The sequence below is a fragment of the Drosophila obscura genome, unplaced genomic scaffold (genome assembly GCF_018151105.1).
Source record: "Drosophila obscura isolate BZ-5 IFL unplaced genomic scaffold, ASM1815110v1 contig_73, whole genome shotgun sequence".
Classification (NCBI taxonomy): Eukaryota; Metazoa; Arthropoda; class Insecta; order Diptera; family Drosophilidae; genus Drosophila; species Drosophila obscura.
This window is the reverse complement of record NW_024542865.1, coordinates 9,317,492-9,343,281: the sequence shown is the minus strand read 5'-3', so window position 1 is coordinate 9,343,281 and position 25,790 is coordinate 9,317,492. Positions and strand designations below refer to the sequence as shown.

At 42.8% G+C, this 25,790-nt stretch overlaps 6 protein-coding genes and 2 long non-coding RNA genes across 18 annotated transcripts; 4 read left to right on the top strand and 4 right to left on the bottom strand.

The window, feature by feature from the left end:
- Positions 1–254: 254 nt before the first annotated feature.
- Positions 255–2,853, top strand: LOC111068723. Its single transcript, XM_022358412.2, has 3 exons — positions 255–507; positions 617–1,360; positions 1,420–2,853. The coding sequence occupies exons 1-3, from the start codon at positions 346–348 to the stop codon at positions 2,410–2,412; spliced, it is 1,899 nt and encodes a 632-aa protein (XP_022214104.2). The 5' UTR covers positions 255–345; the 3' UTR covers positions 2,413–2,853.
- LOC111068725 (lambda-crystallin homolog) lies at positions 2,854–4,343 on the bottom strand. Its single transcript, XM_022358414.2, has 3 exons — positions 4,169–4,343; positions 3,715–4,093; positions 2,854–3,495 (listed from the first exon to the last, which is right to left on the bottom strand). The coding sequence occupies exons 1-3, from the start codon at positions 4,210–4,212 to the stop codon at positions 2,962–2,964; spliced, it is 957 nt and encodes a 318-aa protein (XP_022214106.1). The 5' UTR covers positions 4,213–4,343; the 3' UTR covers positions 2,854–2,961.
- On the top strand, positions 4,175–5,002 carry LOC111068728. 4 transcript variants are annotated; one of them, XR_005968346.1, is made up of 2 exons: positions 4,175–4,391; positions 4,686–5,002. It is a non-coding gene; the product is annotated as an uncharacterized LOC111068728 (long non-coding RNA). The 4 variants fall into 4 exon arrangements; XR_005968348.1 differs by having other exon boundaries at positions 4,175–4,424; XR_005968347.1 differs by having other exon boundaries at positions 4,175–4,441.
- A 620-nt stretch (positions 5,003–5,622) lies between these two features.
- Positions 5,623–8,563, bottom strand: LOC111068722 (IWS1-like protein). Its single transcript, XM_022358410.2, has 6 exons — positions 8,384–8,563; positions 7,345–8,322; positions 7,121–7,280; positions 6,682–7,045; positions 6,185–6,598; positions 5,623–6,114 (listed from the first exon to the last, which is right to left on the bottom strand). Exons 1-6 carry the CDS (start codon positions 8,400–8,402, stop codon positions 5,992–5,994), a joined length of 2,058 nt encoding a protein of 685 aa, XP_022214102.1. The 5' UTR covers positions 8,403–8,563; the 3' UTR covers positions 5,623–5,991.
- Positions 8,564–8,841: 278 nt separating this feature from the next.
- On the top strand, positions 8,842–14,335 carry LOC111068720 (WASH complex subunit 4). Of its 4 annotated transcripts, XM_022358408.2 has the most exons (11): positions 8,842–8,885; positions 9,135–9,518; positions 9,592–9,657; positions 9,720–10,491; positions 10,562–11,073; positions 11,129–12,445; positions 12,501–12,753; positions 12,894–13,048; positions 13,114–13,534; positions 13,607–13,815; positions 13,879–14,335. In XM_022358408.2, the coding sequence occupies exons 4-11, from the start codon at positions 10,467–10,469 to the stop codon at positions 14,314–14,316; spliced, it is 3,330 nt and encodes a 1,109-aa protein (XP_022214100.2). In that variant the 5' UTR covers positions 8,842–8,885; positions 9,135–9,518; positions 9,592–9,657; positions 9,720–10,466; the 3' UTR covers positions 14,317–14,335. The 4 variants fall into 4 exon arrangements, with proteins under 4 accessions (XP_022214100.2, XP_022214099.2, XP_022214098.2 ...); XM_022358407.2 differs by lacking the exon at positions 8,842–8,885 and having other exon boundaries at positions 8,920–9,458; XM_022358406.2 differs by lacking the exon at positions 8,842–8,885 and having other exon boundaries at positions 8,920–9,518.
- An 811-nt stretch (positions 14,336–15,146) lies between these two features.
- Positions 15,147–17,341, bottom strand: LOC111068646 (peptidyl-prolyl cis-trans isomerase). Its single transcript, XM_022358285.2, has 2 exons — positions 17,072–17,341; positions 15,147–15,733 (listed from the first exon to the last, which is right to left on the bottom strand). Exons 1-2 carry the CDS (start codon positions 17,324–17,326, stop codon positions 15,308–15,310), a joined length of 681 nt encoding a protein of 226 aa, XP_022213977.1. The 5' UTR covers positions 17,327–17,341; the 3' UTR covers positions 15,147–15,307.
- Positions 17,342–18,328: 987 nt separating this feature from the next.
- Positions 18,329–19,284, top strand: LOC111068648. Its single transcript, XR_002607197.2, has 3 exons — positions 18,329–18,421; positions 18,491–18,641; positions 18,844–19,284. It is a non-coding gene; the product is annotated as an uncharacterized LOC111068648 (long non-coding RNA).
- On the bottom strand, positions 18,749–25,764 carry LOC111068644 (myotubularin-related protein 4). 5 transcript variants are annotated; one of them, XM_022358280.2, is made up of 15 exons: positions 25,688–25,764; positions 24,291–24,414; positions 23,224–24,218; positions 22,969–23,159; positions 22,438–22,633; positions 22,185–22,370; positions 21,957–22,121; positions 21,753–21,879; positions 21,538–21,643; positions 21,149–21,468; positions 20,525–21,089; positions 20,301–20,460; positions 20,122–20,226; positions 19,670–19,872; positions 18,749–19,176 (listed from the first exon to the last, which is right to left on the bottom strand). In XM_022358280.2, exons 1-15 carry the CDS (start codon positions 25,700–25,702, stop codon positions 18,981–18,983), a joined length of 3,654 nt encoding a protein of 1,217 aa, XP_022213972.2. In that variant the 5' UTR covers positions 25,703–25,764; the 3' UTR covers positions 18,749–18,980. The 5 variants fall into 5 exon arrangements, with proteins under 5 accessions (XP_022213972.2, XP_022213973.2, XP_022213974.2 ...); XM_022358281.2 differs by having other exon boundaries at positions 24,291–24,425; positions 25,386–25,743; XM_022358282.2 differs by having other exon boundaries at positions 25,386–25,743.
- Between the last annotated feature and the right edge of the window lie 26 nt (positions 25,765–25,790).

The following is a 25,790-nucleotide window of genomic DNA, read 5'->3' as shown; positions in this document are numbered from 1 at the left end:
CATAAAACTGCAATAAAACATATATTTTATAAACTAAAGATGTGGATAAGTTATACATTTATTTGAATATCAAGCGGAAAGTGTTGTTTATACATTATAAATACAAGGTTTAAATATATTGTTGATTTTAATATTAAATATGTATTTTTAAAATAATTAAAACCACGAGGAGTCGTTTCCATCGTTTCATATCCAAAACTACTATTGGATAGATATCGATATATCCTATCATCCAGGTATCATCAATAATTACCAATACAATGGCCCATCAACAGTAGCGGGAAATTCGGCATTGTTTCGAAGTTGAGCGAGTTCCGCTAGTTTTTTTGTTAGAATTTGTTAGAAATGTGTGATACTGGAAACCTTATTGACCTGACCGGCTGGGATGAACCGCAAAAAGAAGAGACCATTTTGGAGGAACCAGAAGCCTCAATGGTCGTTGAGTCCAACAGTTTCAAGGGACCCTACGATCCCTTCGATTCTGTTGCGAAAGAGGCTTGCATCAAGGTTAGCCAAACACACTGTCATTGCCAAAATTTTTACTGTATGCGAAAGCATATGTACACTCTTGCATACACACACAGACACACCAACTCCTCGTTTTTTTTATTTTTAGGGAATTAATTTGACGACACAACAAAAAGAGAAGGAGGAGGCAAAGGTAGCAGAAAATCCGTATCCCGATCTCGAAAATGAAAGTCCACCCGTTTGTATGCATACGGATGTGGCGCCCGGCGAGGCTTCACGTCCGCCCCACCGATCTACAAACAACTCGTTTCAAAAGCAATTGCTCAAGTTGAATGCCTCGCGATCGGTGATAAATACACCGCCGCATCATGGCGCAAAATCCAGGGGAGCAGCAGGAGGAGACTCCCAATTTGAGAAAACAATTCTGGCCGAAAATCTGCAAATGATTGCTGCCGAATCGCCGCTCAAGCTGATAGAAGACGAGCCGCCCGCTGACAGTGGCTATCGTTCCAGTGCCAATTTCGAGGAGGATTTGAAAATGCTACGCATACCCATACTGGACGCCATGACGGCCAAGGAAGAAGAGCCCAAAACAACAGAGGAATTTCACAGGGCAGATTTCCAGACGCCCGACAATCAATCGCAGTTGGGGCATCAATCAATCAGAAAGAATGTGGGCCAACTGTTGCAGGAGCTGAAAACTTTAGTGCATGACAAGGTGGAAATTACGAAGAGGTACCACTTTGACTCGGTGATTGAGTCGCTGGATGCAGCCATCTTTGGTGGCTGTACGGCAGCGACTAATCTTGCAGGAGATGTGGACCATACCACGCCAGTAACAACATTGCCACACGCGTACACTCGGCAGGGAACCTTTGACCTCGAGCTGAAAGTAAGTTAGTTTAAGTATTTTTCTATGGCAGAGATTTATGTTGGATTACTCTCTGGCAGGACAAGAGAACAATGTCTATGGAGGAGCAATTGCCACCCGGCAGTAAAATGCAGGAATTTCCAGATGCCATGGTCTGCTCTTCGGCCACATTCGATGGCGACTCGCGTCCCGATATATATGACAAGGACTTCCATCCAATGAGTGCCCCACCTGCACCAGTGCCCCTAAAGCGAGAGCCATTCATGACCGAATTGGTGGACGAATCCCTGGCCCATCAAATTAATGAGCTTCTGGAGCGTCACAATCGCAGCCACAACGAACAGCATGGCGCCGATCCACGAACAGTCATTCTGTTGGTGAATCCCAGCAATGGGGGCCAGTTCCAGACCAGCTGCTTTGTACAGCCACCATCTGCAGAGCTGCAGCCGGCAGGTAAAGCGATTGTGTCCAACGATGAGGCGGGCTCAATGCGTCGACGATCCTCGTCTCTGTCCATACACGACAAGTCCAAGCTGCTGCCGGAAAGAAAGGCCAATCAGTTGATTGAAAATATACAGAATGTGCCACCAAAAGAGCCACGAAACACACCATTGAGCAGCAGCATCGCTGGCAGCGGTCCGCCGCCGTTCAGACAGCGTCGTAATTCGTTTTCGATTGTCAATCCGCCAGTAAAGGGAGCCGATGCCAATAGGCGCTCAATACTGGCCAGCCGCATGAAGACACCGTCCATTAATGAATCCATGTCCAAATGCAATGGTACAGCAATGAAGGCATCTATACCCATTAAGCGTGTCATTCCAACTGTAAAGCCACTCAGTGTGGCGCCCAATGAGGGAACGTACCTCAATCCCGTCCATCCGCCAGAGACGCCCATGCCAGTGAAGCCAAAGGCTGGCCAAAAGATATTTTGCACGAGCACACCGCTGCCACAGATGCGCTCGCTGCAGCGTAGATCATTGAAGCCAGTGTCGGTGAATGCTGTGGTCAATGCATCCTATTCCACGCCAAATATCAGGCGCCCCAGCTTCTCAAAGAAGCCGGGTTCCGGATAGGAAGACCACGCCAGAGCAGAGCAGGCAAGGCCACCAATGTCGTATGAAAGTGAATTATTCCAATTGTGATGTTGTTTAACCTTGAAGATAAACCTTTCAGAATGGTCGGTATGGCCGCATCACGCAGCGTGTTTTGGCTATCTCCCAACTGAAGTATTAGTTTTGTTTTGGTTTGTTTTTTTTTTGTTTATGATACCTTAAGATAAAGCGAACTGATATGTGGAAACACCGCCCGCACCTCCAGCACAGTACTTAATAAGTTTAAACAGAAATACTCGTTCTATTATTACCAGAAATATTCTTTCTATTATTATCCTAAGGACAAGAGAGCAATTTACTTGAAAATCTTTGCTCAGAGAGAGAGAGAGAGAGAGAGAGACGGAACCTGAACACTCTTCATTTATGATTTATCAAATAAAATAAAAAAGGCTTAAGCCTTTATTTAGTTATTCAAAAATTGATTTATTGTAACATAGATTGAGGCTAACGAAAAGCAAAAAAAAAATGTAACACAAGAATTGTGGAGGGTGGGGCATGGATGAATGGCATTTACTGTTTATTCAGCTTACTCTTGAGTATGCTCAAATGTGTCAGGCAATTATCGCGATAGGTGCGTCGCTCGGCCAGCTTGTCGAGCGCCACCATTTCGTTGAGCTGTTTGGCCACCTCCTCGGCCACAGGGCCCTCCATTTTTGGTGTGGGTCCCATGGTCTCGCTGACGCTGTAAATGGTCTTTGAGTAGCGCTCAAAATAGTTGGCCATGCCCTCGGCATTCAGATGGGCCGTCTCCAGGGGCCCCAGGAAGGCATAACGCATGCCCAGGCCATCGCTCATCACACTGTCGATATCCTTGACATTCAGGATGCCAGCCTCCACCAGACGCCAGGTCTCATTCAATATGGCATACTGTATACGGTTTAGGGCAAAGCCCTCAATCTCACGCGACAGCGTCACCGGCTTCTGGCCAATTTCGTCCATCAATGCACGGGTCTTGATCACGAATTCCGGTTTGGTCCATGGCGCTGGCACAATTTCCACCAAAGGAACATAGTAAGGTGGATTGACGGGGTGTGAGACCACAACCTGTTCCAACAAAATACAACAATTTGTTAACGTTTTCCATTACCGATTAAGCCAAAACGGGGACAAGGACAGATGCCACAGACACGTCACACATGGCGATGCATGCGGTGGCCTGCTGGCCTGCCGCTCCGCTGTTTTGGAGTGGCTTTATCTGCGTTGACTGCCCGCCCGGATAGATATATGGCTGGCTGTCTAGCTGGCTGGACTGTGTTTACTTACGTTCTGCCTGTTCTTCAGATCCGAACTGAAAAGAGACGGCAGGAAGGTGCTCGTTGAGCTGGAGAGTATGGTATTGGCATCGACAACAGCATCCAGCTGCTTGTAGAGCGCTTTCTTGAGGTCCAGGCGCTCGGGTATGCACTCCTGGATGAAGATGGCACCCTTGACCAGCTCCTTGATGTCATTGGTGCCCGACATGCAGCTAAACTGTTGCTTGGCATTCAGTGTGCCACGCAGCAGTCCCTTGGCCTCCAGATCCAGCAGCTCCTTTTGTGTGGCCGTCAGTGCTGTGGATACCTGCTCTGGCAGGATATCGTAGAGCATCACCTGATATCCCACAGAGGCGAACAGCATCGACCAGGAGCGTCCAATGAGACCGCTGTGAAAGAGTAGATGTAGATGCATGTAGCAGGCAGGAGATCCTGTTTTGTTGGATCCTGTTTCTTGTTCTTACCTGCCCACAATGCCGACCTTTTCGTTCTTTTTAACCTGCGACATTTTTGTTTAGCGTGTGTCTGACTTTTTCTATTATTTTTTTGTTTGTTTTTGTTTTGTGCTGCAGAGCATTCAGTCAATCACAGACCAACCTAGACGACAGTGCAGAGGCGTTTGAACAATTGTAGAACAGCGCAACCGGTTTAATATTAAGGCGATAAGGCGGCTGACAAGCGACAGAGGTGAACCCGAAACCTCCAAGTGCTCTCTGAGGTGTTGGTAGCCGTGTTTGGTGATTTTTTAAAGAGATAATAAGAGCCCCCCTCCAGCTACAGCTCAACTATTATGCGATAGTATGGCAGCAGCCACCCGCTAGACAATTTGTCATCCTAGACAGCGACAGCATGCAGTATCCCCAACATTCACATCCCCATACCATACCCATACAATATGCTCGTGGCCAGACACTCAAAAACTGGTAGCTTTTGTTTATCTATATTTTTCATTGGTGTTTTTTTTTTGTTGTATTTTTCCAGCCCACTCGTGTGTGCAGTTTATCGCCGTACATTTGCCGGGGGGTTACGGTACGGGTACTCGTACTCCGATTTCCAAATGGGGGGCTGTTGTGTTTGTGTCTATCAAAGATGCCCTTAATTTGACATTTATTATTAATTCCAACACGGCAAGCGGAGTGGAGAGTGGTGACCGTATACTATACGGCGCATAGTGATGACTCGTATAATTGCTAACCAAAAACAAATGCAGCAGCAGTAGGTGCATAGCTCTAAGTGGAAATGCTTCAATGTTGTCTCTTAGAAATAAATAAATAAATCATATTGTGGAATACATAAAACATATGTTTTAAGTCATCGATGCAGCGGCGCAGCAATCCACTCTCTTTGGTTTATCGGCTATTAACTGGCAGTGTGTGGTGTGATCCTTAGATCATGTAATAATCATGGATAAAGATATCTAGTGATATATTAACATCATTGTGTGGGTATAATGATGATTAATTAGCAAACAAAATTATGCTATAAGTTTAGTTCTTGGTTCAATATGTCTTCAAAAGAGAAGACTTTCTTTGTATGGATTTCTGGGACATTAGAAATCGAATTTAGCATGCCACCAAACAGATCAGTCACGAACTGTGGCTTTTACAATATATGTATTTCTGTATTCGTTAACCATGGCATATACAAATCACAGAAAACACTCGATATGGGCCATTCTCTGATTATTAAATTAATTAAAATAAATATTAATTATATTATTAAATGATTAATTATTATTAAATTTGTATTAAGTTGAAATTACCTTGTCCATGATCGTAGGAGGCATTTCTGTGGATTCTCTAGGGTATCATTTAAAGATTATTAGCTAGGAACACACATATGTACATACACGAGCATGTACGTATTATTGAACGCTGTGTTTTTATGTAGTGGAATGATTAAAAATGGATTAGATTTGCGATTGAAGCACTGACATTTATTCCTCACTTAAACAGAATACATACATATGTAAACAATACATATACACATACACTTATATATGTACAAATGGTATAAGACCGACCTCCATCCATTCCATCTCTCGGTCGTCTCTGTCTCTCTCTTTTTCATACATTAACTCATTAATTGATTCATCATTTGCTTTGTAATTCTCTTTTATGTAACTTGATTGAGTGCTTGTGATGGACTACATTGTTAGGGCGGGGGAGGGCGTGGAATATATCCGCATTATATTCAAAAATATAATTTATATTATTAATTTTGTTCTATGTTTGGATTGGATGATTTCTCTTTTAAATTGAAACTTATCTACGAGTAGGATTCCATCTTACAACGCCATTTTGCGTCCTTCAATGGATATTTCGACGGCACGTCGACTCTCCTTCAAACGCTTTGAGTCGAGGAAGCGTTTCATGTGCTTTTCATAACGATTTGGCTTACGCTTTGTTGACTGAAACATACAAAAGAACACGAAAATTGGGAGTTAGAAATGCCGTTGATGCAGCCACACAAAGACTTACCGTAGATACTTCGCCCTCCACTGTGGACTTGGGACGTATGACATAGTCCTTGTTGGAAGGCATTGGTACACGAGCACGTGCCACCCAACCAGGATCACCGGGACGCAGCTGCTTGTCCTCGCTGGAGAATGTCTGACTGAGTGCGTGGGAGCGGCTTTCCTCGGATGCCGCCTGATTGGGCTCTGGACTCTTGTTCCTATGCCGTGACATTTGTGCCAGATCACGTTCCTGGCGCTCCTCCTTGCTCATGGCCGAAAAGTTACAGCTTAGATTGAAGATGGGTCGTGCCCATTCGGATATGAGGCGACCAGCACGATCGCGATTCTGTTTGGTTTCCTGGGGATGCTTGTACAAATACATCACAGCCTTGCCGATGCCCGACTGCTTCAGCAAACCCTTCTCTATCGTGGGAAACTAAGCGAAAGCAAAGAATACAATATACAATTATAAGGTTATACATATAAAGGAGAGCTTTGACTCTGTTAACTGTGCCTTACATCCGATAATAGCCGCAAAATACTCTCGCGTATTTGCAGGCAGGGCAGACTTTTGTTTGGCAACGGTGCTAGCCAATCTGTAAGTACATTGAGTATATTGTGCTCCAAAAAGGCCAATTGCAGATCCTTTTTGATCAGCTGCGACATCACTTGCTTCAACATGGATATTTTCTTGGTGGCCGGCTGTCCGGTCATGTTCAATTGCCTGTCATCATCAGAGGCATTCTTCATGCTTATAATTAATTGATCAATGAGGTCGTCGTTATCATTAATCAGATCAATATCTCGCTTGCGTCGTCGCACGCGCTTTTCTTCCTTCTTGCGGAGAAGCATTGCATCAAAGTCCGACATAAAGTTGTTGTGGCTGCAATTTCAAAGAGCGAAAACAGATATTAATTCAACAAATATTCAAGGGCTATGTGGGTGGGGATCCTCTTACTCTGGTTCATTTGAAATGGGTATATTTTCGTCATCGGAACTCTCTATAATCTTGTCTTGGGGTTTTTCTGTGGCGGAGGCATTTGCCGGCGTCTCATCGTCGTCCTCATTGTCTGTATCCGTAATCTTGGGCCGTTTCTTTTCGATTGTGGGTGCTTCATCTGCAAGCGCATTAATATACGGAAATGAATACGGTTTGAATGGGACAGGACACCAAAAATATACCTTCCGAGTCACTGATGGCCTGTCGCCGGCGCCTAGAAGCCCCTATGGATCCAGCACTGCCAGACCGTGAACGGTCTTGCGAGCCATTTCGTTTTTTATTTGGTGATTCAGCGCTATTGGAGCGACTGCGGGATTTTCTCGAGCCACTGCGCGATTTCCTGGACCCACTGCGAGAACGAGAGCGTCTGGATCCACTGCGGGAGCGTCTGGAACCACTGCGGGAGCGTCTCGAGCCACTGCGGGAGCGTCTGGAGCCACTGCCGGAGCGTCTCGAGCCACTGCGAGAACGTCTTGAGCCAGAACCGCTACGAGAACGCGCAGATCCGCTACGAGAGCGTCTGGATCCACTGCGGGAACGTCTAGATCCACTGCGTGAGCGTGCAGAACCACTGCGTGAACGTCTCGAGCCACTACGCGACCGCCTAGAGCCACTGCGGGAACGTCTGGAGCCGCTACGAGAACGGGCTGAGCCACTGCGAGAGCGTCTGGAACCACTCCGAGAACGTCCAGAGCCCGATCCACTGCGCGAACGCCTAGATCCTGAGCCGCTGCGTGAGCGGGCCGAGCCACTGCGTGAGCGTCTCGAGCCGGATCTGCTGCGGGATCCGCTGCCCGAACGCCTTGAGCCACTGCGCGACTGTCGAGATGAGTGGCGTGATCCGCTGCGCGATCGTGAGCCACTGCGGGAACTTGTGGCCGAAGCTTTGGATCCGCTGCGGGATCTTTCCGAGCCACTGCCCGAACGTGTGGGCTCGCTGCCATCGCGAGTGCGGCTTCTGGAGCGCGATGAACTGGTTTCCTCCTGGGTTGCTGGTGACTCGGAAACGCTTTTGTTAAGGCCATCGGGTGCTGTATCATCGATTGTTGTGGTGGAAGTTACTTCGCATGTCGAATCTTGAATTTCCTTCGACACTGTTTCCGTCGTCATTGTCTCTGATGGTTTTGCGGATGCCTCGGCGTCATCGCCGCACGCGTTTTCTTCGAAAATAAACAGTTAGTTACATACGTATTGGTTATTTCAAATTATTTTGTAATCAACCTTGTTCTGACGCCTCCATTTTTGTTGGTTTGCTAGTAGTGAACAAGAAATTAAACGAATACTTTGTGCATCAATCCTGAACTATTTAAAATAATATACTGGTGGTTAAATAGCTTATAAAATACGACGCGATACCTTCGGCCTTTATCAGGGCCGATGAATTGGTAATGTGTATGTGTACACACACACCTGGCTGCACGCTTCTTAGGGCTGGTACACACAACTAGTCGAATACAGAAATTCGATTAATAAACCAACGATATTTGTCGCGTCGAGCAAGAGTAGGACTGAAATTAAAAACTATGGTATCTATTTACAAGATTACATACTTAAAAAATTTGTTTTAAAAATTTTACTGGACTAGCTTTCATATAAAAATGTATTTTTGTAAATCATTGAAAATATCGATAAGAACAAGAAAAATAGGCGGGTTAGAGGCCATTAAATTCTGAACGAACGACGTTTCAAAACGCAGAACAAAACTTTATTTTTCCCCAACAAGGTAGGCCCTTGCATTCAACCTGTTATTGGTCAGTTTTGCCTTTGACTCTGGAGCACACATTCATTTAATTTCCAAATTTTGGTGATATAACAAGAAAGATTCGGCTATGTTACTCTAAACTTTTTTATAGTGCAGAACTAAAACTTGAGTGATGTCGAATGGTTTTTTTAAGCAGTGAAAAAATTAAAGTGCAATTTGGCAGCTACATAAAACATACAAATTCTTATCGTATCTTATCTTATGTGCCAGACTGTCAGAAGAAGCGCGCTCAGCTCGGGCAAGGATGAGGCATGCATCAGAATGACCGGCAGAGCTACCCGACAGTCAATGACATAAGGCGGCCCTCATCAACGTCAGCGTGCATAAAGACGATTCCGCTGTGCTACATGAGCGCAGGGCGGGTATCAACAACGTCCTAAAGTTAGCAAGTAAAACACCAATGAAGACTACCAGTCAGAAAAGTCCAAAAAGAATCCAATAAAGCGATCTTCCGCCAGCCGTAGCAGGCCCCATGAGCTTTGGATTTCTGCGAAAACCCGTCCAGTATCCCCGAGGCATTTGAGGAATACCACGGTGAGTCCGAGGACACAAGCTGCTCGGTTGAACAACTAATTTGAAAGCAAAGCATATTAAGTATGTATATTTTGACTAACCATCCGGCAAATTTTCAATTATTCGAAAATTTTCTTTCTTGCATATTGCACAGGAGGTCGTACGTAGCACTAAAATCTAGACCTAATTTCCTGCAGGTCGACATGAACTCCCTGGAAAGGTAAGTAATGGCTGAATCGGTTGTTGAAGCATTTGAAAAATAGCAATATAACATTTTTGCAGCTACAAGTTGCCTCCGATGACTTCAAGCTCTAGTGATGCCAGGCACCCTGGCATTTTATCCAAATTGACATCAACAGTTACTGGACCTGGTTTTCCCAGAGTTCCGTGCTTTATGCTTCTGCTCCTGGCGGTTGATATCTTCCTTGGGTTCTTTGGGGATGATGGGACTGGTGGGTTCTTTGGCGGTATAGTTGCTGATTCTGTGGACGCTGCTGATATCTGTCCTGGGCTCGTGTAGAACATCCGCATGGCCTGTGCTGCCGGCGAAAGTGCGCGCCCTGTTGTCGAAAATATGCTTTCCGTTGACCGACGGGCAGCTGTTTCTGGTCTTCCTGCTGTGCACCCTCAGTCTTGCCCGAGCGACATGCGATACTTCTGACTGACCTCCACAGACCTGGCCAACCTGCCTCTGCAGCAGCAACACAAGCAACTGCTGATTAGTAATTAAATGAAGGCTCGAAGAACAATATACGTGCATTAAGTACCATCCCAATGGGCTACGTTTGTGATTGGCTAACATTCAGCTAGTGGCCGCAAAAGGAATCGGAGAAGCACCAAACATCCACGCCACCATCAGCCTGCTCAAGGCTTTTGAAAAATTTGTCGGGTGGATAGTTCGATAACTGCGCTGTCGGAATCACATCGAAATGCACCCACTTGAAATCGTCCATCCCTAAATTACTAATATAGCAAAATCAAAACAAAACAAAAACAAAAACAACATTTACCGGAGCCAGGCCATCAACCATGAAAAATGAGCAAAGTACCATATGTAAGAATGTTAACTTTTATTTCCCGACTCTGAATACCTTAATTGTGTGATGTTTTCCACGTTGCCACAGCTTTGTTCGCCGAGGATATCCTCAGGGATTACGGCTCGTTCATGGAGGAGCACGATGGCGCAATGAAATCATTAAGGAATGATATGCTTAGCTTAAATACGGTCGAGTCTGTGGCGGTGGTGGCCATGACATCTCCAATAGAACTCAATTACGGCAGCGGTGCCAGCGGCACATACTGTGACACGAATGTGGAGGAATCCGAGCTGCTGGCCAATAAGCCATTAAAAACCTTGGCAAATCTGTGCAATCAATGTCGGGATCTGTCCCTAACGGCCAAGCAGTATCAGTTGGCATTCCTCTTCAACGACTCTCAACTGGGCGACGGCCGACTGCCAGCCGTATCCGACACTGCCGGGCTGGAGCGATGCTTACACCGTATGAGCAGCGCTATGAATTTCTTCTGTCAGGTGTACTTTCTGCTCAAACGGATTATTGTGATGGTACAAACTATTTGGAAACAGATCAGTGCATCGGCGGGCATGCCACTGGACATCAGCGAAGTACATTTATTTGTAAGTATTTCGAACAAAGAAAGATAGAGAGATCTCCTTTGTCTCGTATTTACAGACTGTCTTTGAAGCCATGACTGAACTGCTGGAAGACGTGGTTGTTTTTAATGAAATTGCGGATCAATCAAAGATTGCACCCAAGTGGACTCTGTATAAAAAGTGGCTAACGACGCTGTCCAACAGCAAAGAGACCACTGAGCAATGCAGCAGCATGGAGATGAATGGCCTGTTGAGCTCCCTCGGTGATATAGAGACAATGATTGCGGGCAATCTATTTGGTATACTGCTGAACAGTCTGCTGGAGCTGAAGAAGCAATTCAGCCTGAAAGACGTCCATCATATTAATCAACATACCAATGCATATATTCGTAAAATAATGCTTGAAATTGAGTCAAACAATGGCAACGACTATAAACACTACGAGGAGCCCAAGAATGTGATACGTCTCACAGCATTTGTGGCAGTGCTCCATGAGCTGGGCATTCAAATGGAGGCAAAGTTGATAAAGAGTGTTTTGGATGTGGCGAGCAGGCATAAAAGATTGCCCCTCAATCAGAGTGTTTGCTGGTCCCCCTCTGCCTTTTTGGCCAGACATGCCAAGACGCTGATAAAGACACCGCCCCAAGGCAGGCCGCAAGATAACCACAAGTCCCATCACGCGCTCATGGAGAAGATCAAGTTGAGCGACCAGAAAAAGTGCCGCCTTCTGGGTACACAGATATCCCTGTGGACGATCCACATACAGAGGGTGTTTGCTAGCGGTGTCTTTGGTCAGCTGCAAGTCTTCTCGCAGCTGATCCTCAGGGGCCAATCGTATGCGGATCAAGTAAATCTAATGATGGACTCATTAATTAATCGCCATGTGGGCCTAACGACACCACTATCAAAGTCCGAATGGTTCACTGTGTGCCGTCTGCTTCAGTATTTAAGAGTTCTCCAAAAGACCTTCGAGTCGAACCAAATCAATGTGATGCGGTACGTTAATTCCCTCGTCCAATGGCAGAAACAGAAGGCCCTGCATCTCCTGTTGATCACAAAGAAGAAGATCGTGGATTTGAAGCTACTGCAACGAAAAGTGAACATTCTTTCAACGATTAAGCTGGCCGAGAGATCCATCTTGGGTTTGCCCAGCAAAAAACGCTTGACCTTTGTGAATCTGGCCTTTAGCGAGTTCCTGGAGAAGGATCGCCTGCTCCCGGCCGACATGCAAAAGCAATTTCAATCGATACTGTTGCGCGTCAACAATCTCAGCGATTTCCAGCGCAACATCAGGGGACAGTTTGATTCGACCAGTCTCATGTACAATTACTGGTTTATAAGCACCTCTCTGCTCAAGGAGTTCACAGAGCAGCAGCGTAATCCTTACAGTTTACAGGTACGTCACCAGATCAACTGGGAATCAGCTTGAGACTAACCAGCTATATCTATAGAACATAATTGCAGTGACAAATCAGCTGGACAAGACTCTGGGTATATTCAGGCGCGATGGTAGCTCCAAGCAATCGGCCTGTGACCTGGCCAATGAGTTTCTCAAGACCCATCTGGAGTTCTTTTTGCGTGTGGAGGCCTTGTCGCATCTGTTTTTGAACCAGGATCAACCGTTTCAGACGCATCTGCTAGACTACCGCAGCTGTGTAAATGTTGAAGCTATGGAATTCCAAGGGGACTACAGCGTTTTAAGAGGTACGTCCGAATCGGATGACATTTTTATATATGTACTGGACATTTTTGATACTCTTGAAATGCATTTAAAATCAATTATTTGTATACTATCTTATCGTACATGCCACACTACCTAAACAGACTTCTGCTGGTTGTTCTAGATAATCTTGAGAACTATTTCACTGAAACATTCTACAATTTAACAACCATCGCACCGCACGACTGGAAATCATACGAGAAGATGCGCCACCTTGCCGACAAGGTGCTCCAGCTGCGTCCCATCGATGATCATTTGCCCAACCAAATCATCGACCAAGTAATACAGCATTTCTCCTAAACAAACGATTAATGATTATTGAAGCTTAAATTTGATCCACGCAGGGCATAGATGTGCTACAGATCATGCGTAATATCCATACATTCGCCTCCTCGTATGCCTACAACATGAATCTGCAGATCTTTGTAGAGATGCAGAGCAGGAGCAAGCATTTGGATATCATTGGCACCCGCCATGTGGCCAATTCGGTGCAAACGCATGGCACTGGCATCATCAATACTACCGTGAATTTTATCTATCAGTTCCTGCGCCAGAAGTTCTACACATTCTCCACATTCCTGCACGACGAACAGATCAAGTCGCGTCTGTTGAAGGAGCTGCGCTATCACTCGGAGCACAAGCATACCAACGAATCGTATCCGTATGAACGGGCAGACATCCTGCTCAAAAAGATTAAAAAGCTGGGTCTCTCCGGCAACGGCGAGACGTACATGGACCTATTCAGGAAGGTGATAACACAAGTTGGTATGTTACCATTGGCACTTCCCGGGGAAAAGAAAACCATATTAATAATTTGTCTGTCTCTCATTTTTGTAGGCAATTCCGTTGGCTATGTGCGCCTCCTGCAGGCGGGCAGCAAGAGCGCCAACTATAAAAGTCGCTCGTACATGTCCAGATTTCACAGCAGCCTCGTTTGCGGTGGCACCAAAACTCTGCACGAGACCACAGAGTCGGCCATCAAGGAGTACGAAAAGAGTGTGGATCATATGAAAAAGTGCTATTCGGACAGCACCAACTACTTTAAGGTACAACAACAAAAATAGATTTTCGATTTAAAGATTTTAAACGAAAGGACTTCATGTTTGCAGCTCCTGTTGCAAGGCTTTCAGCCGTTTTTGTGCAATCCAAACAATTATCATTTGAAGACATTTTTCCTGATTGCCCCGGCCCTCATAATGAACTACATTGACTATCGGGTCAAGGAGAAGCTGAAAATCCACAAGAAAGATCTGGCCAAGTTCTCGCTCTTTGAGGATGGCTTTGCCATTGGGCTGATCTACATACTGACGATGCTCAACCAGCTGGGAGAGTTCCACGAGTTGGGCTGGAGCCAGACGACCAAACAGCAAATGGAATTGGAGCGTTCAAAGGTTCGTGACATACTCGGGGGCCAACAGTCAACGGATCCGGTCGATGAGAAGCTACTCCAGACGGTGGCCATCACAGAAAGGCATGTGAATGCCTACGAGCATGAGTACAATTTACTTTATGCCACATTGAGCAGTGCCGAAATATTCTTTCAATAAAAATTGTTACTATTAAACCAAAAAAGAAATCCTTATCTTTCGCAAATTCTTGTTAAGATTTGTAATTTAGAGGATTGCTTCCACTCTTTTCAGTTCAGCTGGAAAATTAGTCATGTTTCAGAATTTGCTTTGTGCCCAGACCAGAGCCCTCCCAGAAAGTTTATTAACGTCGTTTCGCAGTATTAGGATTTGGATTGTTTGGGGACCCTTTATTTATTTTTTATTAAGACGAAAATACAATTCTGATTCTGGTACATATCGTGTAGAACGTGTAGATAGTAGATATAACTAGCTTTAGAAAGCGCTTTATGCTAAGATCAATCGACAAACATTTTTGTTTTCTTGATTAGGCCGCTAAATTGATTATAAACAGCGGCACACAAAAATGTTGTGGGGGCCTTTTTCCAATGGAAATGTGGAAGTTACATGGTTATTCAGTTTTGTTTTTTCAACTATTTTATTACTATTTTTATTACTCCCGACATTTGAACTAGAATGAAATCTACAATACACACAACTCAACTCTCTCCCGCGAGACAACGCAGGGCCGAGTCGGCCCTGCCTTCAGAATGAGGAGGGACTAGACAACCCGTAACAGCAGCTTCTTCTATATAGTATCTATGCTATGTAGATGTGTAATGGATCTTCTCTTATAAGCTAAAAGCCCAACGGAATTTATCAATCACTCATATTCTTCCTCTCCTCTTACATTCCAAACTTATGCGGCTCGCCACCCCATTAAAATATACCTACATATATAAAGAAGAATCTCTGTGAGTGCTGTCCCTGTCCCACTGGGGGGGAAACATTCGAATTCGAACAAAGGTCTATTGAAAATATTATTTCTTGTATTGTATTTCGTAATATTACAAGTAATTCGTAAAAAAAATTGTTGTGGAGAAAATGCAAATGGTTTTCGTCTTAACACATTTTTCCTCTTTTTGTTGTTGTTATAATGGTGTTGTTGTTGGATTGTTGTTGCTATTGTTGTTTAAAGAGAACCACAGTTAGCCACCATGATCTTCTTGGAGGTCTTGCCGGACTGAGAGCCAAAAGATTCAATCTTCTTGACAATGTCCAAGCCCTCAACCACCTCGCCAAAGACAACATGCTTGTTGTCCAACCAAGCGGTCTTCACGGTGCAAACGAAGAACTGGGATCCATTGGTGTTGGCGCCCGCATTGGCCATCGACAGAATGCCAGTGCCGGTGTGCTTCAGCTGGAAGTTCTCATCGGGGAACTTGTTGCCGTAGATGGACTTGCCGCCAGTGCCGTTGTGGTTGGTGAAGTCGCCTCCTTGGCACATGAAGTTGGGAATAACGCGATGGAAAATGGAGCCCTTGTAGCCGAATCCCTTCTCGCCAGTGCACAGCGCACGGAAATTTTCGGCAGTCTTGGGTACCACATCGGAGCGCAGCTGGAAAATTTATTCAAAAAAGACACAAGGATTATTGATTATTTATTTGAATATACATACATAAAACATTAAATTCAAAACTTTTACCTTCCCCGACAGAGAGAGGAGAGAGAGAGAGAGAGGAGGGTACACATTGGTGAGAGAAAATCAATTTCAAGTGATATTTTCTTATCATACAAAATATATATACAAATCCCTATATCTATACATACATTTGTATGTATGTAAAAACTGTGAAAAAGCGAGAGATGGGTCCCGTGGGAGTCTGGGCATCGAATTCGCCTGTAAAAGTGCGCGGGCCTGGTTTCAAAATTGGCATCACCCCGCGCGCGCCCGCCCATTGGCATCTACACGCAATATTACACGCATACATATGTATCGGTTTTATTTGTCATGCCGGGCAATGACTTGGCTGTTACTAAAAATATACTACGATGCAATTGCTAAACTCTCTCTGAATAAAAAATACGCAAAATTAACAAAAAAAAAAAAAATGCACGTATGCCCCATTACATCATCAACGGAATTAATATTGAGTTCATTCGTGAAACGGGTTTACTAGATTCTCATGCATATATATGTGTGTGTGTATGTATGTCGTGCATATGTCCATGTGTGTGTGCGCCAACGTAGAGGTTATGTTTCACTGTATTGATTTAAATGTGTATGAGCACACACATGCATACAGTATACACCGCATGTATGCATGTATAGAAATACCGGCAAACTATTCAAACACACGAGCACGCGCATACAAACATATACAGAGCACCGCAATCAAATTTGAAAAAATTCCATTGCAACGTATCTGGAAATCGGTCTTTTTTGCACACACCTGGCCGTAAAATGAGCATTCTAAATACACACACGCCAGGGCATTGTCATTTATTTAATTATTGGGTAGCGTGTGTATATGAAAAAAGAACATGATATCTACATATATTTAATAGTAAAAGCCGAAAATATAAGCATGCTTCACATGGAAATTACATGTGTATGTATGTCGTGTGTATAACATACATGCATATGTAAATCCGAAATTTGCTGAAAAGCGCATGCTTTTTTATATAAAAATATGCACTTATAATGTATTTTTTATATTTTCAACAGTTTACGGGTTCATTTAACCGGAACCGTTTCATTTACGATCTGTAAATCACGTGTTCAAATCTAAGTGCACGTTAACTTTCTACGTGAATATGCATACACATACATATGAATATCCATACTAATGCACACACTTGGTCAAATTAACACTTTTTACAAAAAGAGAAAAAAAAACGAACTTTAAATGATAGTCATTTTATTGGCACATATAAAAAAAATAAGTAAACTTACCTCCATGATAATCCTACCGAGGGGCTCCCCATCGGCAGTCATATCGAAAAATACCCTAGGCAAAGTGCTCATCTTCGACGCTCTTGAATATTCGCGAACAAACTGAATTCCAAATTGCAACTGACCTCTGTTCCCGGTGCTCAACGAAGCTGGGGTTATAGATTTCTTAGCTAAAATGGCGGACTCTGCAATCTGAAATGCCGCCGACTTGTAGTTCCGAATGTGTCGTACCAGAGTTGCACCGAAAAAGACCATCGTGTATGACCGCGTGTATGTTACTACACGAGGTTACGCTTGCGGCAATCGTTCGATTCCACTCCGCGCATGTATGTTATATCATCTTAGGGAAGCTACAAACCATTAGGGACATTGCCCTAAAAAAAATCAATATTCTTACATATTAAAAATAAGTTATTTTCGTAATATGTTTTTTTTTACTGATATATATTTATGTTGATAATTTTGATCTACTTCGGATATAAAATTCCATTCATTCCATTCCACAATCTATAAAAAGGACGTAAGAACTACCTTTTAACCTTTTTAAGTTTGATATTCCACTCGACTTTAAGACTAGTCTGCAGGATAGATAAATCAGTGTTGGGAGGCATCTCCATAATGGTATCAGTCAAAGATCTGTGGCACTATACATATGAAAGTGACAAAACAATGTTTCCCAGCACGTACAGCCGTTTTAGTATGGCACAGCTTGTTTTTGTGATATTTATTCTGTTCCTTTAATTTTATGTTACAACAGGAAGAAATAAACATTGGTAATGAATATTACCGTTGAATATAATATCTAATAGTAGATCAAAGTTTGATTTTTTGAATTTGTATGATTATACTAAATGATATATTAAATTAAACAATGATAATCAAAAGCAACCAATATACATTCAGACAACACACAAAAAGGTATAAAAACAAAATCTATCATAAAATGTTCCGTTCTACAGAATGACACAAAATGAAACGAAATGGGCGTTCAAACACACATTTTTGGCCCAATTAGATTTTTTTGACTGTTTTAATTTTTTAAGGACCTATTTATAGATAAGTTGCATACTTACACACACATTTTTTTCTACAAATTTATATTATAGATTGTCTTTCTTCAATTAAACTCACTGTCAGCTGATTCTTGTTTACTTATAGATTTGAAAAGCTATTGTTGGAATACCATTAATGGGTTTATACACAAAACGATACTGAATTTGATGACAATTTTGCCGTATCGAATAAACTAAGTAGGTATCGGACATTTGATGTCATGTACCGGAACGGTTAAACGGTTAAACTTTCGTTTGGTTTAAAAATTGTGACATTTCAATAGTTACTTTTTGATTAGTGAGCTTTCACAACTTTAAACTTTCTTGTGATTACGTTAAATTTTTAATGTTAATTGCCTATATTTAGGATATTTTTATACCTTGTTTTACTTGAACATAATTTATCACTCTTCCACGAGGACTAATACATCAATAGTATAGGAAAACGACGAGAATAACGGACAGCCAATTAACGGAGAGGGAGGAGAAGAACAGTCACAGCCAGCACTAGTAAAAAGGTATGTTACTCCTTACAAGAACTTGTTTGAAACTGTAGGAAACTAAAGATATGCATATGTACAAAAATAACTAGCCGCTTTAATAAATAACAAAAATCTTTTGTTTTAAGTTTGTATTTAAATTTACATTTTGTGTCCATATATCCATAATATATATCTAACAAAATTTGTATAATTTCGTGTTCTTTACAATCGCACAAAGGAATTTCCGCTATTATGGTGCTATAACACATACATATGTAATAAATATTGTTTGTTGAGTATATGTATTATATGTACATATCGATACAACGCTGGAGGAGGAGCAGCAAGCAACCCACAGCATAATGAAAGCTTGTCTTAGGAGCTGGCAGAAGGCCTTGCCGCTCTTTCATTGGAGTCCGTAGAGTCGGAAGGCACGGCAGCATACTCATGGACATTGGATGTGACTGTAGTATAACAAGATCCGCATAGCCTTACGGGATTGAAAAGCTTTTCATACGGCAAAGGGGCCCAAAATTCCGAGCAGTCAGCACAGAAAATTTCTCCACATGATCTGAAATGAAAACACAAGTAAATTTAAAATTAGAAAATAATAGTAATACTTTAAATGTAATATTTTTTGTTAAAGTTAATGGTTGTAAAATAAACAGATTTCAGAGGAATTTCTTGGATTAATGTATATATGTATATATCTATGTATATATTCTTGATTAGCATTAGTCTAGTCATGTGTCTCAGCTTCAAAACCAAATTTATGGGCCACTAAGAGCTACTATTCTTGAAGTAGGAGATTCAAAACAAGAGTTGAATAAATCAATCTATAAATGGTATGAATATTTAAATAGTTTTAAAATGCTTCTTCCAACTACAAGGACTACAAGGATTAGATTAGTAAACAGCTTCAAAAAGATATGAGAGAAGTAAGATAGTTCTTTTCTTTTTTGAAAAATAAAAAATAATAGTACTAAACGAAATATAAAAAAACAACTACGTGTATAGTGTGTATGAGTGTGTGTGTAGGTATTACTGAAAAGAGTAATGCGCACCGACAATGATGTTTTCTTCGTCCAAGCCAGAACTCAGTTTGACAACTGGAGCAACGTGAAACGGCATGATCTGGTACCCAGAGAACGCTGGATGCTTTTTTCTCTTGTATCGAAGATGGGGCATACGATGACGGGCCATTACGCTCTTCGACGGCCTCCCAAGAACACGTCGAAGCATTTTCAACGATATCCGATCCGTTTTCCTAAAGGAGATTCAAATCATTAGACTGTGGAAGGCTGAAAAAGTTTATACAAGAAAAAAACACACACAAAAGAATATGAATTAAGGCTACAATCTGGAGACCTTGTACAGCCTAAAATAAACTCCATATATTATCAAATATACTGATACAAATGGCTAGACCAAACGGTAGCCTCTCGCTATCTCAAGAATATACGCAAATCTACATATGGTTTTCGATAATTTTTAAACCAGATTAAAGGGCAATTACATGTTCCACATTTGTCGAGACGATGCTGTTGCAGCTGGGACAGCCTTTCTCCAAGAGAGCCAGACGCATGCCATGTATTTCCCGTAGTAGTACCTCTTCGCGTTGCTATAAATACAAATATATCAATCAAAGGTAATATCAGTATATACCTTCAGAATCCCAATTAGATTCGCAATTACCTTGTGTTCTTGAACAATCTGATGAAGTCTTATATTTTGTTCACTTAGGCCGTGGGCCAGGCCATCGGGGCAAGATATTGTGAATTGCGGCCGTTCCTGAACACCCACTGGTGTCGGTGGCAATGAAATTAGTCCACCCGTAAATGGGGAATTATGTGTGCTGAAAGTCACATTAACAGTTTATTACTCTACATCTATTGGGAGTATTCAGGTGAATCTCTCACCTGCCATTTTCTGCAAATTTCAAATGTCCAATATCCCGGCTGTAGCTTGAACCAAATGTATTCCGGCGCGTTCGACTTCCCAGCGTGGGCAGGAGCTCGGGTGACATGAACAGGCTTTCATCAGCAGCATTATGGCCATCAATCATCGAACCATTCGCATTTGTTTGTTCCTCCTTGCATCTGCTGGGCACATGCAAATCCAAATGGTGCGGAAAATGTGCATTCGCTTCTTTTATTTGCGTCGTATTTGTGCAGCGTGCAGTAGTAGCAGCAGCAGCAGCATTCAGATTTGTATTCGGTTTGCTGTGTACCCGAGGCAAATTATTGTAGCTCTGACTGATTTTATTGCTTGGGGTAGGAGCACTTAGGACAGCGGCTGGTGCTACTACCACATTTGGCTTTTTGTCCATGCTTATCACGTGATTCTCCAAAGGCGCTACGTGGTGGTTATTGTCAGATTTCGTTTGTTGCACGGCCTCTGTAGGAATTAGGGTATCTGTACTATTATCAATTGGGCCAAGCCAAAGAGCTCGGCTTGCATCACTTTTTTCTTCTTGTTCTCGATCTAAATGTAAGCAAAAGATTTCTTAGAACTAGAAAGAACTGATTTTATATAGGGCTAACCGTTCGAACAGGCATGAACAGCGTATTCGGTTTCAGAGTTTTGGAGCTGAGAGGGCTCTGGCACTGTCGCTGATGCTTCCCATATTATATCACGGTTAGAAGCTGTACTTTGGTCGTTTTTAAACTGCTTGGAGGTACACTTTGTAGAGCAACAACTGGCATCTGTCTCGTCTTCGGCATCCTTAAGCTTTACCTCTGGTTCTTTGGAGTCTTTAACATTATCATGGACATTATTTGCACTAACACACTGCCTCCTGTCTGCCTCCGATCGTATATCAAACATCGAGTTGCTATTCATATTTAAAGCGCACTCCGAAACACTGTAAATAGGTGTATAATTAGTGCTGAGAATGTCTTCAATGCTTTCATATGCTTTACACAATACTCACATTGATTCTACGGTTAAATTCGGATCACTCGATCTCCTCGAAATGGTGCTCTGCCCCAATTCATTCGTTGTTAGATCTTCAGAGGATCGTGTTTTTGTCAACGAACCTAAATGTGGGTAGTAATTGATTAGAAAGATTTTTTTTTGGTTTTTGTTTGTTTGATTTGATTTAAGTCATGCTTGAATGTTCTGTTTTCTAGTCGTTTACTTAATTACCATTATGGGCACTTTGTCGTTCATTACTTAGTAATGGAAGATCAGTACCATTTTTGTTGCCTAAGCTACCAAGATAGACGTCAGACCAAAAATATAAAAACCGCACACTGTGCGCTGGCCAAAGAACCTGAAAACAAAAATACAGAGAGAGAGAGAGAAGGATAGAGCGATTTGCACCAGACTATATGTATTTGTGAAGCGTACCTTTTCAGTCTCATGCTTATAGAGTGGATTTCTATACATAGTTTCAGCTAAAAATGGCCACACTGAAAACGTACGATCAAAAACGGAATTCTCAATGCGTTCCCTCAACGAGTTGCATAGGAAAGTGCCAAACAGGCAGGAAAGCGAGTGTTGTGCTAGTTTTATCTAAAAAAATAATTATGAAAGTATGAAAAAGATTGACCCTTAAGGGCAGTGGGAATCGTTTACCAAGTAGCCAATACTGAATTCAAAACTGCATGGATACTGTCTATGGATTTGATGCACCAGATCCAGCCATTGTAAAAAAACAGGGCAACGCTCGTTCACCTCATCAGAGTTGGGGCCATTGCCCGAACGATCAGCGAATTTGTGACCAAAATTTAACCATTCCCGTTGAACCAGAACACGGAAACCCTGTAAAATAAAAATATGGTTTTAATTATTGTTGTTGCTTAGGGATTGAATTAATTGAGGGACATACTTCAACAGTTCGATAGTATGGATCCAGACACAGTTGCGCTGTGGCCACAATCTGTGGCGTACGATCCCAACCATCGGAACAGTGCACTAGCACGGGTCGTCCGTTCTTTTCGATGGTATGGACAACGGTCATGGCTGCACCCAGTAGACCCGACAAATGCTGCATCCACATGGTCTTTTCCAACTGTCCAAACCAACTGGAAAAAGAAAATTGGAAAAATATAATATATGTAATTAATTTCTATGGAGAATAGATTTCGACATTCTTGTCATTTAATTATGCAGATTTTTTGAACCATCTCAGCCTTCTATAAATAATGATAGCCAGACTGCTCCACTTCTAGTATCCAGTGGTGCCTTCCCAGAAAAGCAGGACAGGTGCAAATGACCTCCCTATTTCCTCCCCGTCCTCTTTCGCGCCTGGCTTTTTCTGAAGATCAGATCTCACAGTCGGGTACCATGTTCCGCCGCCTGTCCGTTCTCCTTATGTCTTCAAATGCTAGGAAATTTCTAAGAGGAAACTTTTACTCACTTTGGATCATCTGGCGATGAGGCGCACAGCTGACGGACCGCATGAAAACTCTTACGAATCGCATGAATGTTTCCCAAGCTCATGAATTCGATTTCGGCGCATGGATAATACTCAATGCATTCACAGCCGCCACCGCGTGCACGATTCGTCACAGCCGATGTATAGCTTCGTGCATCAACAATGAGAATTTTCTTAAAATTTAATGAAAATGGAATACAGATTTCGGATTGGAAAAGTTTAAGTGCAAAAACTTACTCGTATTTCGTCAAGGGCCAGCTCTTCATGCGAGGAGGAGTCATCCAGCGATGGTGAGCTATTGCCGGAGCTATTTGACTGCCCATTTGTGTCCTTCGAAGCAGCGGCGTGGGCGTGGGCGGGGGCCTGGGGCTTTGTGGGTTGTGTCTGTCGTCTGTTATGCTCGCCTCTGTCAAAGGCACAAGCATCGGCCAGGGCTTTCAGTAGCTGCTCGTCTTTGGTATTCCGCCAGCCCAACCAACCGACCTCCGGCTGGCTGCAGCGTGCCAATATGGCCCCTGACTTCTGATGTCGCCAGACGACGGCCGGCAGACGCCGTGAACCACGAAAGTTGGCCACATTGTGAAGCATTTCGTCGGTTATGCAGCAAGGAACAAGCAATTTTGGCGGATACGATGGACAGAGCTTAAAGTCGGCATTTGCTGTCGAGATTCGCCACGAGCCCTTTAGATCGAAGCCCAGGCGTGCCACCTCGTTCTTGAAATCACTCTCATATCGTACCTCACGCTGCAAGCGACTGTTTGCCTGCGACGCTGCTATCTCGCAGGCCGATGGAAAGTTCTCACTCAATAAGGCAGGAGGTTTCACACAAGATCCAAATCCAGAACCATTTGACAAGGGAATGCGCTCTTTTCCATGGCCATTACCATTCGCCTGGGCATGGGTATTGGATGTCCCTATAATGTCGCAGGTCCACGAGTAAAAGGGGAAGGCAAAGAGTGTCTCCAGCGATACAGGTACACCGATTAGCAACTGAATGCGTCGCTGCCATTCCGAGCATTGCTCGGCGGACTGAAAGGAGCACCTAACCGTGCTGGCATCCTTGCAATTGACAATCAGCTGGAACAGGTCACGCACCTGCACCGATTCGATCAGACCCAAGGGCACATAAGTCTCGTATGCGGTTGATTTTTTTGATAAAAATATGCGATAATTGGACAGCGCCAGAACGCCATCATCGGTGCGTCCTAGGTACTTGATTGACTCGCCAGCAACTGTTGAAAAGAATGATTGTCGAAAGTGTGAATATGGATGTTAATGGAACTTTCTGTTCTGGCCACACATACGTTCTGGAAATGGTACAAACAGCTGCGAGTCTTCCTTCTCCATTTGTGATTTTGGATAAGATTCGGCGGCGCGTATAAAGCAAATCGATGGAGGCGGTGATCCATCTGACATTGTGTGAATCGGCTAAAATAAGACTATATATAATGTATACAGTATTATTTATTGCTTATATTTAATGTATATCTGCTCTCATTAGGCGATTGTGTGTGCAAAAATCCGGTTAGCATTCTCTAACCATATACATATAGTATGTATGTATATATGTACATATATCTAGACATACTACAAGTGCGTGCATTCGTACATATGTATGTATTATTGTGCAATGTTGTACATATGTATGTTTGGGTTTGCGATTGAGATCGAGATCATTTAGGGGCAGGTTTTTGTTACCCCACGCCCCATTCCGATAATCTACATACATATGTACATATGTAGAATGAGAGTTTATCCAGCCATGTCCTGGCTATATCACTGGAGTGAACTTTGCCCATACATTCATATTTCTCACTGACGTACGTAGAGTTTTCAGGTAGGGGGATTCGATAGATTTCTCATGCTTTCTCGTCTTGGAAATGTGTCTCCTCTCCTGTTCCCCCAAATCTTACGGAACTTTCCATCCGATACTCCGTATGCTTTGTGTATGCCTGAGTCTGTGTGTGTGTGTGACGGTACTGGATGAGACGTCGGCAATCTGTGGCGTTCCTCCGTTCAGTGTCTCGCGACGCGGGGGCACTTATACAATGTATCTGCATATGTACATACATACATGCATACATATGCATATCTGTGTGAATGTTTGAATTTAGCATACATACATTCTGAGCGCACTAAATAAAACAAATACCAACACCTTTAGAACAAATCGAAGTTAATTTTGTTTTGTATGTCGTGGTGGCAATATAGATAATGCGGAATGCATACGAACATACATATGTATGGCATACAGCTGCAATCGAGTGAAGGTGCGCACTACATACATATGTATGTATGTGTGTACATATGGGGTGTATGTTTGTAAGTTACTGCTAGATTATCGTGAATTCCATTACCAATAAGTTTGAAGTTGAGAAAAAATAATGCAATTATCGTACTTGAAATGTTCGGTTAGATCCTTGTTGCTTTAGTTGTTCAATGCCAAAGACGGAATTATGTTGTCATAAACAAAGTAATTAAATATTTATACGTATGTTTGTATGTACATATTCCGATATTTCGAACGCAACAATAACACAAAACAATCGTACATATGTATATGCATGTACGCACCACACACACACATTTGTGGCCAAACAAAAAAACCTTGGTAAAACGTCTTTGGAATGCACATATACTATTCAAATTTATTTCCGAATTAAAAACGCGTTTAGTTTTTGCTTTTGCTTGCTCTATTTACCACTATAGAATCCATAAACGTCAGCTATTATAAACAAAGATTCGCAAATATTGTTCCATCACATATGTGATTGCGCCTATCGATATCTGAATATCGATAGTCT